Genomic DNA, 14,782 nt, shown 5'->3' on the forward strand with positions numbered 1-14,782 from the left:
GACTTTAGAATGCCTATTAATTGATTTGATTTTTTAGTTAAAACAAATTTGTTTCATTTAACATTTGTTGGTTTTCTCAGCCTTAATTAAGAAAACCTAAGTTTTAATAAATTATTTGTAGTTTAATTTGTGTAGTTTTAGCTTTAATTTTTCATGCGTCATCTATAATTTGTTTTAAAGGCCTCATTAAATTTAAGGTAACAATGTATATTAGGGCGGGTCGATTTGTAGGGACACAAACAAATCGCCCAACTGACAAGAAAATCGTATTCAAGGGATAAAAAAAAGAAACTTTGCCAAGGGAATTTAAACGAACGTTTGACTTTATTATTTTTGATTGTATAAAGATGTGTGTAAAAAAAGTAAAAGTGTAGTTACGTCCGTTTGCATTTAAGGTGACGATATACATAGTTACAAGTATGTAGTAAATAAATATACATATTTAGAAGACAACATAAGTTTGTTTGTACGCATTTGCTCGTATGTCTCATTGATATTTTTAATGTTTGTAAGACTGTGTAAAATTACAAAATGTTGGCGGCACAACTGTAGATATGTCTGATGTTTGCCAGTCTATTGTCTATCTTTTCACAGTCAGTTCAATGTCAAGGTTTAACAAACAAATTTAATCAACGTAAATCATTTAATCTGCACACAACCTACTTTACAGCAATTACGAGTATTTGAAACACTTTTGTGTACGAGTATGTATTAAATGTATCAATAATAGAAACAAATTCTTTAAAGAATTTAAACGATTTTTCAGGAGTCCAAACAAGCTTCACATTAAATTACAGTTGTTAAATTGTCCCTAAAATGTTCATATCATTTAATTATCATCACCCTGGCGTATGAGTGTTGATAAATTTTATTTATAAATTTCATATTAATTATACGTCACCCATAATAATTAATGTTTTCGTTTGTTATCGTAAATATATAAATTTTCTTTACACAAGTGCTTCAGACATTGCTTAATATTTCTTAATATTACAATACAAAAAAAAATCCAATTAACTGTCGATTTTTCGTGTCAAAATCACCCAAAAATAAAGGCATTTTCATTTGTTTCATTGAAACATGATACTCAAGTAAAAATATTCTAGTAAAACATTCTAACCACTTGGCATTTTGAAGGTTGATAAAACTATTTTTATATAGAAATTTAGTTTATCGTTAGCTTAGTGTGCACACGTGACAAGTCCCTTTTCACAAAATGTACCACAGACACAAAAAAAGTTCGTACTTTTTTTAAAATCTGTTAATGCAATATTTTTTTACTTTTATGAAATGCCATTACCGATATTCTATTAATAATTTAAATTATAAAAATACAAGATATTGATTTAAATATTTAAGTTTATTGAAATCTAAAATTTTTAAATATAATAAAATACCATATTTGTCAACTTATTTTTAATTTTTGTAAATTTTATTATTAATATAATTCAGGATGAAATTACCGTTATCATTAAAATACCGTTATCGAAATAATAGAAAATAGCCGCTATGCCCACATTACAAAAATAACTTCAATTACCGTTACCGCTAAAATACCATTACCGAAATAAACCAAATTAGCGTTACCGTTACCTTTTAACTATTTCGGATTACAGTTTAGAATAATTATGTAATTTTTTGTGACTTAGAACGTCTTCTAACTATTAATTATTTTGTATTTTTTTGTGGACTAACATGCCTATCGATGCCTTAATATAAAAAGGCCCTAACTCGTGTTTTCTTAAGTCGATATTTTTTTGGCCGGACCATTTATCGAAATAAACGATAATCTGCACTTACAAAAAAACACGACTTAGGGCCATTTTATATTAAGGCATCGATATATAGATTATTTGTGAAAAAATTAGAAAAATTTGCTGTTACGTATTTTTATTCAATGATAAACTTGGAATTTAATATTGGAGAAAATTTAAAAAATAAAAATAATTTTAATTTTTGTTAAAAAGTATGCATTTTCGTAATCATTTCAAAATTTTGAAAACTCTAAAAGGTAGTTTTTCATTTTACGTAAATCTCTCTTCGTTCTTATAAATAATTACTTAAACAATTTGTAACTTTTAAATTAACTAACCGCAAACATTTCACGTATAAAACTTTTAAACACGCCATCAGCCATAATGTTTTGTTTATTTATTGTTTAATTTCAATACACTGTTTTTTAATGCTTATCTTTGTTTTCCTCTAAATTATTTAAAAACAAGGATATCAAGGAAAATTTGAATTTAGTTGTCAACACTTGTATTTGAGTATTTAAACCGTTATTTGTTGTTCTACGATTGAAATGTAAATATCAACTGACAGCTAATGCGACTCAAGAGATACAGTTAGAAAAAAAATAAATATTTATAATACACAGTTACTTTTTACAACTGACATACACACACCCAAACACACTAAATATTTACAACGACGTATAATATTAATATGTAATAACTTGCGAACTAAATATGAGACAAACCTTATAAAAGGAAAAATACTCGGCATTTTCTGTACAAATTGTAGCCAATAAATATATACTTTGATGGGAACAGATGTGAGAAAGAGTTGATTCCCTTATTGTCTACTGATTTTTACATTTCTAATGCCCGTAATTTCAACATATAGAAATCTACAGTTTAAAATATACATCAGATAAATTTACCTATACCTCTACGGGTAAAAATTACCAAATATTTTTACTCCATAAGTAACTAAGCACTAATAGATATATATTTGCTGAAATTACGGGCATAAGACAAATACACAACACCATTAACAGCAAAAAGAATTCAATAATCGAAAACCGTTTTAGCGGATGGTTTCTGCTTCAAAGACCGATCAGTTTAGATTATTTTATACTTAAAACATAAATTACTACGAACATTTAAAAAAAAAATTGCAATTACCAACGAACGACATTTGATTTTTATTTATATATGTAGATTATCGAATAATTCGACATGCCGGTTTTTTTGTTGTCGATTAATGTCTATTATTAGATATCCATATTTTTATATCTCAGCCATTTGTAGGCCGATTTTCCCGAATTTAAATAGCAAGCGAACCAGGATTATAGTGGATATATTTGATGTATTAAGTTATTTAGTGGCTTCTTCTTTCTCATTTCAACAAATAGATGAATCATTAATAAAATTTAGCCTAAACTTTTTGAATTACACAGAACTACAGTTTATTAGAGCCCGAATTGTTTTTGATAGTATCATTATTTGTAATTGATACTGTAAAAATGTTTGATATAATGTGTATAACAATGAATATCTATATACATATATAAAAATGAAATGGTCCATGTATGTAATGGCATAACGTGAGAATGGCTGGAGCGATTTGGCTGATTTTGTTTTATTCGATTCGAAATTTTCAGGAGATGGTTTTTAAAAAAAAAATTCAAAAATTCGGGGTAAAACTCGGAAATTTTTTTTGGAATCCAGTCAACTGTAATAAAAAAAGCTCCCTAAAGTATGCAGTACAAAATTGAAGAACTAACATTAGTAAATGCTACCGGGCGAAGCCGGGGCAGTCAACTAGTAAATAATAAAAAAAGTACTCAAAAACATGAAATTTATTGATTTGATTGCCAAATTTTAAAAGCGAGTTAAACCAGATAAGCTACGTTTCCGCATACACCGTAATCGGCACCGAAAACGAAATTCCATACATTTCCACCGAAAAAAAAAATTCGTTTCAGAAATCTGCAACGAAAATTGGGAACGAAACGGCACCGATCAGTAACGAAAAACCTGTCATTTGGGGCCGGAACGAAAACAACTTCAAGTAGGTTGTTTTCGGTGCTGTAGGAACGAAATTATTTTAATTATTTTTTTATTTCAAATTTAAAGAAAATCAAAATGAATAAAAAAAATTTTCTTTATTGGAAGAAGAAAAAATTATAGATTTTGTCAAAAATAATGAAATTCAATTTAATGTGCGACATCCGAAATTAAAAAATAATTTCGTTTCTGTTTTATGCCGCAACGCACCCAACTGAAACGAAAACAATTCAGAAACGAGACGGTGACCAACACAAATGTTTTTCAGTTTCAGATTTCGTTATCGGCACCGATTACGGTGTATGCGGAAACCCATCTTTAACCGAAAATTAACATTTTAAATTAACCAATTCACAAAAAACAGAATAACTGGTTAATCTGTTTATTAACACCATTAGGGAAAGAAGCAGTCGCTGCGTCACTTCATAACCAGCACTGGCAGATCGAAGATTCAATGCGAGGCAGCTTCTTTCTGTCCGACCTGCTAGATTTATTATCAAATGGTTTGATTAAGGCCTCAAAATGGTCGGATGGAATAGTTCTACGATTTTTCATTTACATGACCTTAAATGAATTCATTCCTTAAGAAACTGTTCTGTACTTGTATCAAATATACAAGTACGAACATTTTTGTTTTGTTTTATGATTACAGCCTAACCAAGCGGTTTTGCTTTTCTATTTAAACTATTTCTGTTTCTGTTCCGTTTTTATTTAACTATATAGTCATTTAAATACTGACCAACCTGTATAGGAAAAACCGAAAACTGTTAAATTTTTTTTTTAGAAACTGCACCGCACTAACCACAACATAAGTAAATAGACAGTGAAATGCGAAATTGTCTAAACTCACAGTAGAAAAAAATAATCGGAGAATAAGATCCAGGATAAAATAAGATCCAGAAATAAATATTTAAGGAATGTTATTGTATAATTTGTATTAGTGACTTCAAAGAGAACCGATCTTTGTCCTTCTCCTGGTTGCCTTCAACAGACAGATGGATGGACATAGCTAAATCGTTATAATGACCCAGATTATATATCTATATTTTGGGGATATTGAACCAATAATTCTTCGTGTTTGAACAGTTTTGGACTTTACAGTATTGGGTTCTGTATGTATAAACAAAAGCCTTTTTTGGGTTATATCTAATAGATTCAAACAAATTCGTCATAGAAATAGAAATAGCAACGTGTACGAGCTTAGAAATGTTTATATTTACAATTATCTATTTGAATTTTTAAACCTTCTTCTGAGTTTTTTGTTTTTAATATAGGTACATAGATTGATAAAGTGATTCTCTTTTTTTTAAATTTTCTTGATGTGTTTTTATGTTTGTTTTTACCTCAGGTTTATTTTAAGGATTTTTTTCTTCACAAAATCAAACCGCTGACAGCAAAAGTGTAAGCTAAATGAAAGTAATTTATTTTGAATGAATAATTCATTACAAATAACAAAAAAATTACCGAAAAAGTTGTTGGAACTGTTTTACTATATAAATATTAGGGTATTCAATTAATCGGGTTTCTGTTTTAATCGGTTAATCGAGCAAATAATTAATGGGGGTTTAGATTTAACAGTTTAATAATCGGTTAATTTTAAATTGATAAGAAAAACACATGAAAACACATGTTCATTTTTTTAGTATTTATTGAGATCTTCTGAAATAATCTTAAAAAAATATAATTTAAATGCTTTCCTTTTAAATTTTTTTTAGTTTTAATAAAACTTGACTTGAAATAACTCTCCCACTGATAAAGAATATACAATTTCTCAGTTCTCATTTTAACCATATAAAATCCTCCATCATATCATTGGAGTCCTTTTTGGATTTCTTTAGATTTTGAATAATTAATCGATTTATTTGTTATTTGAAAATTGTCAATTTTAAATTATTCGAACAGTTAACCGACCAAAATTAATCGGTACACCGATTAACAGTTAATCGATTGTATACCCTAATAATTATGTTGTATGAATATTCCAGTGTCATACTATTTCCGTAAAGACGTAATAAACTGAGTTCTACCATAGTTCTTACCATAGTTGGTACTAACAAATAAATATTTAAATTACAAATTTTGAAAGCACCCACAATTTTTTAAAGGGTCATATTAGAGGTTATGAAATAAAATGAAATGACAAGAATTGAGCTGTCACCCTTTGACATTTGTTTAGTAGAAAATTTGGAAATTTTAACCATGGACGATTGAGAATTGGCTTTTTGAAAAACTGAGCAAAACCAACGAATTTTTCCACATAATCATCTTTAGTGATTATGCGTTTATGTAAACAAACTAATGTTGACATTAGTGACCTTTGGCTCCAGCAAGAAAGCAACACAAACCACACATCCGGCCAAACAATGCATGCCGCCACGTTAACGCAGCTGGATTATTTTCACAAACATGGACGAAATTCGACCCTAAACTGACGAGATAAGCGAACCTTTTTTGCATAGTATGGTTCCAAATAGTATGAAAAGAGCGAGATATTAGTCCGTTATCATATTCCACAATTCAACTTTTCGTTGATTTCAAACTTTTCATTGATATCAATGCAACTAAAATTGCCAAAAAAGTATATTTTTATGCCAATCTTCTTCATAATCTCAAATCTAACCACCTTGTATGTGACTTTATTTCAACATTGTGCTACTTCCTCAAAATAATCACTGAGTTTTTCCAATATTATATACATATGTACATATATTTGTTATTAGATGTACTTATTCAACTATACGAAGGTGGGTCAATAAGTCAGCGACTTTTTAACTGAAAGGGCAACACTGATGCTGTCAGCAGGCATCTGTCAGTTTAATCCTGTCTAAAATTGTACAAGCTGCGTCATTTAGTTTGTGTTAGACTTGAGGAGAAATTGGAAAAAAGTGAATTTCGTCTGTTTATTAAGCAGAAAAAAATCACGATATGGTGTTGACCAATCGTAGATGGAAAGAGCGAGAGATTGTGGAAGCCATAGGCATTTCACATGGCTCATTGATTTCAATTTTGGTATGAGAAAGCTTTCCACAAGATGGCTCACAATGTGCAGTGTGCAACAAATATCCATAATTTAGGCTACAAAATGCTCCATATTCCGACCTATTCTCCGGATTAAGTCACAAGTTCTTGTTTCCAAACCTGAAGAAATGACTCCTGCGATGAACAAATACTTATTTTTATGACCTCGACAAATTTTATTTTTTGGAAGGGATAAAAAATGTTGGACAAAATGTATACAGCTAAAAGAAGACTAAGTTAAAAAATAAAATTATTTTTTATCCAAAAAGGCACCAAAAGGCATATTTTATCCAAAATATGTCGGCGGCTTATATTGAATATAAGCAAAAAACTCGATTTTTTATTACTTTACAGGAGAAGGAAAAAACTTAATAAAATCCATAAAATTAACGTGCGGTTCAAGTTAAACCAGAAACAAATTTAGCCGGGCTTTAACCAATGATTGTGTTTTTATATCCACTATATATTGATTTTGTCATTTCGTTTGTAACACATCGAAATATTTGTTGTAAACCCACAAAATTATATAAATTCTGGGTCCTTATAAAACAATACGATCGACAGTGGATTATTGATTCTTGCAAATGATTGAAATTAACCATAAAACAAGTTCTATCGTAAAGTTAAGATGTCAATTATTTGCAGAAATTTATGTCAACAGAAGTATTCGAAAATGGCGACAGAACACACTACTTTCGACTTTAAAGATTTGGGGAGTTAAAATTATACCATATTCAAAGGCGTATTTTTAATATTTATAATTAATTTTTTAGGATTGTTATACCTTGTTGGAAAGGGTATCTTGTCCAGATTCTATCTTTGTAATGAGTTTTGTATATATTGTTAGCAGATTTGAAATTTAATCATTTAAAATATATATTTTTTTTGGCTTACCTACGCAACTTTGACTAGGATTTTAACTATTGGCGCCGTTTGCCGCCGATCTAGTTTTAACATAGAATTAAAGTTTAACTTATTATCTAAAAGATGTATGGAAATTAGCTGCCTTTTTGTGCCTATAAACAAATGGCATGCAAAAAATGTTGAGCAAAAAAATTATCAACTTTTTTTATTTTAGTTGCTTTCTATTGCTAATTTTGCTATGAAAGCTTATACAAATTTAAACTATATACAAAGTATATGAAATATGCAGACATTTATGAAAGACTAATTCGATGCATCTCCATAATTGTTTAAAATTTTGAAATCGGTCTAAAAATATGTGAGTTTTATACAAAAACTCAAAAAAAAAACAAAAAATGTATTTTTAACCGTTCATAACTTTTTTTTAATAATTCGATTTTTATGATTAAAAAAACATATTAAAGCTTAAAGTCCCACCTATTCAACAAAAAAAATCTTACAAAAATCCTCATCCATTCAAAAGTTACAGATTTTTTATTCGAAAATGACCAACATTTTCCACTGTACGATCTAGCTAACTGCGTCCGTTTGTCAATATATCTGTTTGAGGCACGATAGGGCCTAGAGAGAAGGACTTGGGGAAGGAAATTTCTCCAAATATTCTCTATTGTTTAGAAATGTTTGATACTAAAAATGAGCATCGAAACTCAAAAAAATGTACAACAAAATGGACACGATGGAATCTACACGAGGAAACCTACATTTAGATTTACGTCTTTAAATGTAATAATGTCCCATATAAACTTAGAAATATGTCGAGGGCTTATATTCAATAAAGTTTATATGCAAAAATGTAATTATTTATAGTTTTTTTCAATTATAGACGGGCTTTAACCAATGATTGTTATTTTCACTAATAAATTAAATTTACTTAGGAAACCAAATAAAAACTTGTAGATAGTCCAGTTTTGTATACGAAAAAAATATGTTTTGTAGATTGCTCAAAAACAAACAAAAATAAAAGAAAGTAGTAGAAGAATTGTTTTCTTCAAAATAATACTATAAATAAGGTATATAATACTGAAGAGTTTAGCTTCATTTTTGGAAATTCTACAGATAGCCGTAATTGAATATAAAAAAATTTCAAACAAATTCTTTTAACCAAATTATACATATTTTTAGCGGCTTTCTTTTGAGGTATACTTATGTTTTTTTGTTCAACTATACATCTATATAAATATTTACTTCTATGAACAGAAGAAAACCCATTATTAATTCATATGCAACTCAACTGCTCAAATGTATAAACATTTGAAGCACTGGAAAGGTTTCTTTAAATATTTATGGTTTTTCTGGTATGTATTTAACAAAATATTATGAAAAAACCAAGGAAATTTAATACAAATCCATGATGTACATATATGGTAATAAACCACAAAGACTTAAGTCTAAGGAAAACGTATTTGACCTTGACATCGTTACTTGAGACGTAAGAATTTCATAGTATATTTTTTTTTTTTGATGTTTATATTTTTTTACGTTTTCTGTTTACATTTTTCTCTTTTGTATGTAAAAGACCAGGAAAGTCAACGACCACAATATGTAAATAAAAAAAAACAAAATTAAATAATTTCATTAAAAGCAAATGCAAACATTTTCAATGCACATGTAATTTCAAATAATCATACGCCATCGGTTACAGATTTGTTAATATACCCACAAAAGCACTGTCTCAACAGTTACAGTATTGTTTATGATGGTAGCAGAGTTTTGAAACATTTGTAAACAGTACACTACCGCCTGAATATGAAATAAGTTTTAATTTTTAACTTTGATTGCCTTTTAAAAGCCATAACATGTTTTATACTCACTACAAAAAAGTTTTCTTGATTTTTATATCCTTCACCATGAGTGATATGGATATAAGTCATTCCGTTTATAATTCCTACATTTTCCATTTGCGACCACATAAATATGTTCTGTATTGTTATAGATAGCGGAGTCTATATTAGCAATGTTCGTCTGTCAACTTTCCGAAGCCCCCAATAGTCCTTGTTCGGTTCCTATTTAAATTTGAAAATCGTCCCACAAATGGCTGAGATATATGTAAAACACCACAACCACCTCCATTTTTGTATCTATTACTAAGTCATTCATATAGACAATATGGATATCTAATCAGCGATATAACAAAGACCTTTTCAACGACGCATAGTGGAAAATTTTGCACATTTTCGGATCAAAAATCTGTAACTTTTGAATGGATGATTTATTTTTTTTTTGTTGAATAGGTGGGACTTTAAGCTTTACTATGTATTTTTAATCATAAAATCGAATTATTAAAAAGTTATGTTAAAAATACATTTTTTTTTTTTTTGAATTTTTGTATAAAAGTAATAGTCTATAGTACCTCTAACTCACATATTTTTCAACCGATTTAAAAATTTTAAACAATTATGGAGAGGCATCGAATTAGTCTTTCATAAATATCTGCATATTTCATGAAATTATGTAAGTTTTTATAAAAAGCTTCGCATTTTTTTTTTTACTTTTTTCGTAATTTTTCAAATTCAACAATAGTTATTTTAATTATTTTTCTATGAAAACCTATTTTCTTGCACAGTGTTTCAATATAATTTTATGTAGATAAAAATGAAACTTTACTTGTTAAAATCGGTTTATATTTGCAAAAGTTATTAAACTTTTTCGAAAAAAGTTACCTAGTAAATTAAAAATTGTACAAACATTTTTTTTATACTTAGTTTTTTTTTTTTTATTCATATGCGCTGAGGGAGAAAATACTATAAAGGGTGTTAATGAAAAGTTTAATAACTTTTAAAATTTTCATCCGATTAAAAAAATTAAAACACTGTTTTGTTATGAACTAAATTTAGTTTATACGTATATAGTTATAAAATTTTATAAGCTATCATCATAGCAAAATTAGAAATGAAAAGCAACTAAAATCCAAAATTTATTTTTTTGTTTTTATTTAAAAAAGTAATTCAAATTCAAAATTATATAAAAATATTAGTGCCTCAGCGCCTGTAGGCATTGTAGAGGCTAGTTGGCAATATTTAATTTATATTAACCCAGATATGCCGATTGCTTGATCTTGATCATTTTAAAAGTACTTTTATATTATTTTGGAAGCAAATGAGAAATAATCATTTCTCATTTGCAATTATAGTTTTTTAAAAAATTATTGAAAAATGTGGTCCTAAATATAGGACATTGGGGTCACAACAACAAAACTAAAACGCAATAATGAAACATTCATGCATATAACAATCAAGCTACTCTTCATAAATATAAATTCCAAAAAAATATAGTATTTATTGTATTATTGTGTGATCGCAAAAATTGTATAAAATTTTACTTTCCGTACAAACGAGATAATGACTGAATATGGGCATTATGAAAATATCACAAATTAGAAATTCAATAACTCAAAAATAGTACCAAAAAATAATGCGATCACACAATCTGCCATGAGGTATTGGTGAGTACTAAGTATGTGAACAAAAAATGGTATTTTGATAAACGTGACGTATCCTGTAAACAAGAACTACATGTAGTACAGTCGGCATATCTAAAAAAATCATGTATGTACTTGATATGTTTTTTTGAATTTTAGTTAGTTTTAGTTTTTGAAATTTAGTACACATATGTATGTAATATGATGTAGTGAATCTTAATCAATAAAAAAAGGAAATTTCGGATATTTTGATAATATGTACGTCATTTTGCATTTTAGGTGATGACATATAATTTTTGGTAGATATTTTCTAAAAATATTTTTTATTTTAAATTTCTGCTCTTTTGGATCATAAATGGAATTTTTCCAATTTAAAAAAAATATGAGACCCGAAGTGCCATCCTACTCAACCTCTGCTCCAACCTTGTGCAATTTCGTTACGATATCTCCCATAGATGACGAGAAACCGAATTATTCAACCAAAGGCGTTTCTAAACCACAGTGCAATGATTAAAGGATCAGGAGGCACAGGAAGTTCCGGATAAATTTATATAAATGTTTATACGTGGAGCTTTAATTTTGTGGGTCAAAATTCTTTAAAACTATACGACTCAAAGCAAAAAATATTCCCACTTACTTTCAGTAATATCAAAAGTACTTATTACAAACTTTTAAATAACATTTAAATTTTTACTATTAAATAAATAAACCAAAGAGAGAACATTTTTACAAATTTTGATTATATTCATCAATTAGACTAACTCCACATTAAGTTCATGGTCATTTTAGTTACGATTTCAAATACATATATCCAAAACATAATGTCGCAGTTTTTTAAATACATATGTTTGTCTAAGTATTTTTGCGCCTTTAAAAATGTCTATCAATCAATTGACAATGATGATCTATATTCCGTATGTATCATTTGACAGATATGTACTTAAATTTACGTTGTCACAAATAAATCAACTTGATCTTGTAAATAAATCAATCTTTAGTGGTCCAATTAAAGTTTGTCTGAATTTGAATTTTTAATTTTACTTTTATTTTTATTACAATTAAAAGAACACGTGCAAAATGATGATTGGCGGCGATTATACTGTAATTTAGGTACTTATCGCAGAAACAATTTTATTCAAGGCAACGAAAATGCTAGAGTAAATGTATGAATAGAATTATGTTGTGGCTGCAGTTGGTGATTTGATATTTAAAGAGAAAAGATAAATTCAAAAATTAATGATACCTATATGAATATAATTTTTTCTCTTCAGTAAAATATAAAGTTAATCATTTCTTTCTTCTTTTGTTATATTCATAAACTCTGGATGGCTTCTACAATATTTTTTTTGATACTATAACTATAGCATGTGGAGGATCGGCAATTTTAGTAAAAGCTCAAATCAAACATTACTTAATGATTGATCGTTGCGAAGATTATCTTCAAGCTACTACGATCTGTCTTGAAGATTTTCATGGAAACTTAGTGATTTCATCGATATACTCACCCCCTAGACTTTCAATTACAGAAAGTCAATAATATTGACTAAAATCACTAGACGCCCGTTTTCTGGCTGCCATGCGAAATTCAAGTGGTGGTTGGGCAAGAAATGGGAATCTATTTGTTAATCATTTGATACAAGTATTTACAAAATATTAAAAACTGTTTTTAAATTTACATTCAAAAACATAATATAATTTATATATACATTAGGCCGGCTCGATTTGTGTGGAGGATCAAAAAGTAATAAATCGTATAGCAAAAACGCAATCTACAGAAAATTCTAAGAAAGTTTCCTCAAGAAACCATAACACAGTGTGGTAGATCGCAAATCTAACTGGACAAAATTAATAAATCACGTCTCACTTATGAATCATATAAAAAATGAGTTCAAATATATAAACGATTATAAAAAACCAACTTTTTTTTCGCAATGTATTTTGGGAGTTTTTACCCATTCTTCAAAAATTTTCTTTCGTGAAAAAGTAGAAGTCATACTGAAAAAGTTAAAAAATTTATGGCGGTCGCAAGAATGCGCAAGATGTTATTGATTTACCTTGAAGTAAACACTTGAAAGATTAACTCAAATATAGTTTTACACCGGAACTATCCGGAATAAACTGCTTTAACACTACTTGAAAAAAGGAAATATTTAATTTTTTCTTTGTGTAGGTCATACTGTCATACTGGAAAAGTGAAAAAAATGTATGGCGGTCGCAAAAATGCGCAAGATGTTTTTGATTTACCTTAAAGTGAACACTTGACAGATTAACCCAAATATAGTTTTACTGGAAAAGTGAAAAAAATGTATGGCGGTCGCAAAAATGCGCAAGATGTTTTTGATTTACCTTAAAGTGAACACTTGACAGATTAACCCAAATATAGTTTTACAGCGGAACTATGCGGAATAAACAGCTTTGACTCTACTTGAAAAAAGGAAATATTTTATTTTTTCCAATTTCTGATCTTCTCACAAAAAATAGTTTTTTTTAATAGTTACAATGGAAATAATTAAATGAAAATTGTTGCATATTTCCTTGAAATAGAGATTAATAATAATATAACAAAATTATGACAATAAAATCACCGTAGCCTTTTTAATCATAAACCAAAGTCACACAAAAAATATACTTCTCTTTGAAATCTTAATGTACCTGTTGACAACAACTGACTTTAAAACTTAGTTTTTCCTAAAAAAAACCAAAAAAACAAAACATGAATTACAGTTCCCTATTGTATTGAGAAGCTCATTAAATGATCAGAAGGAATGTTGCCATACATTTATTTTTTAATTTTGTCAAGCTAGATTTGTGATTTACCACAGTGTGCAAGGTCTAAAATCAAATCCTATCTTGCACATTTTCTTTTATCCAATAAAAAAAAACTATTAAAAAATTATATTGAAATATTATTGGATAAAAGACGAAATGCACAAGATAGGATTTGATTTTATTAGAATTTTCCGTAGAATGCGTTTCTGCTATACGATTTTTCGTGAAAAAAATCGACCCACCGTAATATATATACATTAGGGTGGCCCTTAATAAACGAAAGTTGGATTTTGGCCATTCTCACCCCCCAGTTTGGTGAACATTAGTAAAAAAATCATCCTGAAAAAATTTTAGGTAAATCGGTAAGACGTGCCGCAAGCCCTCTGAAGTTTTGAGATGCATTTACAAGGGGAAAAAATTCATTTTTTTCAGTTTTTGTAAAAATTTTGCCATTAAAAAATTACTTTTGTAATTCAATTTAAAAGAATCGAAATGTGTACGTAATTGTCGTTCTAATGAGACATAAAAAACAGAAATCGGTTAAAAAATTTTAAAGTTATTAAAAATTCGCCAGGCCATTAACGTGTCTCAGGCCACTAGAACAAGAAATGTTGGAACAAAATTAACATATTTTGAGAAATATTAAAATAAAAGCTCATTTTTACTTAAAATATGTCCATATTTACTTGTATATGAGTTTTTGTCTTCGTAGGATACCGTTAACCTATTCTTAGGTATGAACAAAAAAAATTAATTTTTTTAACGGCAGTTTCAAAACTCCATTTTCAAATTTTTAAAAATTTTGTTAAACAAATTTCAGAATTTTTTGATCATCTCATTGGGATTTATTAAGAGTATAATA

The 14,782-nt window shown here is 28.3% G+C and overlaps 1 protein-coding gene across 1 annotated transcript in view; it reads right to left on the minus strand.

Annotated features, from left to right (window-relative positions):
• ninaB (neither inactivation nor afterpotential B) overlaps positions 1-2,204 on the minus strand; it is a 12,872-nt gene extending 10,668 nt beyond the window's left edge. The window contains exon 1 of the mRNA XM_065515543.1: positions 2,093-2,204. Within this exon, the coding sequence (XP_065371615.1) occupies positions 2,093-2,137 (45 nt within the window). The 5' untranslated portion in view covers positions 2,138-2,204. The remainder of the gene's footprint in view (positions 1-2,092) is intronic.
• Positions 2,205-14,782: the final 12,578 nt, after the last annotated feature.

The sequence above is a fragment of the Calliphora vicina genome, chromosome 1, assembly GCF_958450345.1.
Source record: "Calliphora vicina chromosome 1, idCalVici1.1, whole genome shotgun sequence".
Lineage (NCBI taxonomy): Eukaryota > Metazoa > Arthropoda > Insecta > Diptera > Calliphoridae > Calliphora > Calliphora vicina.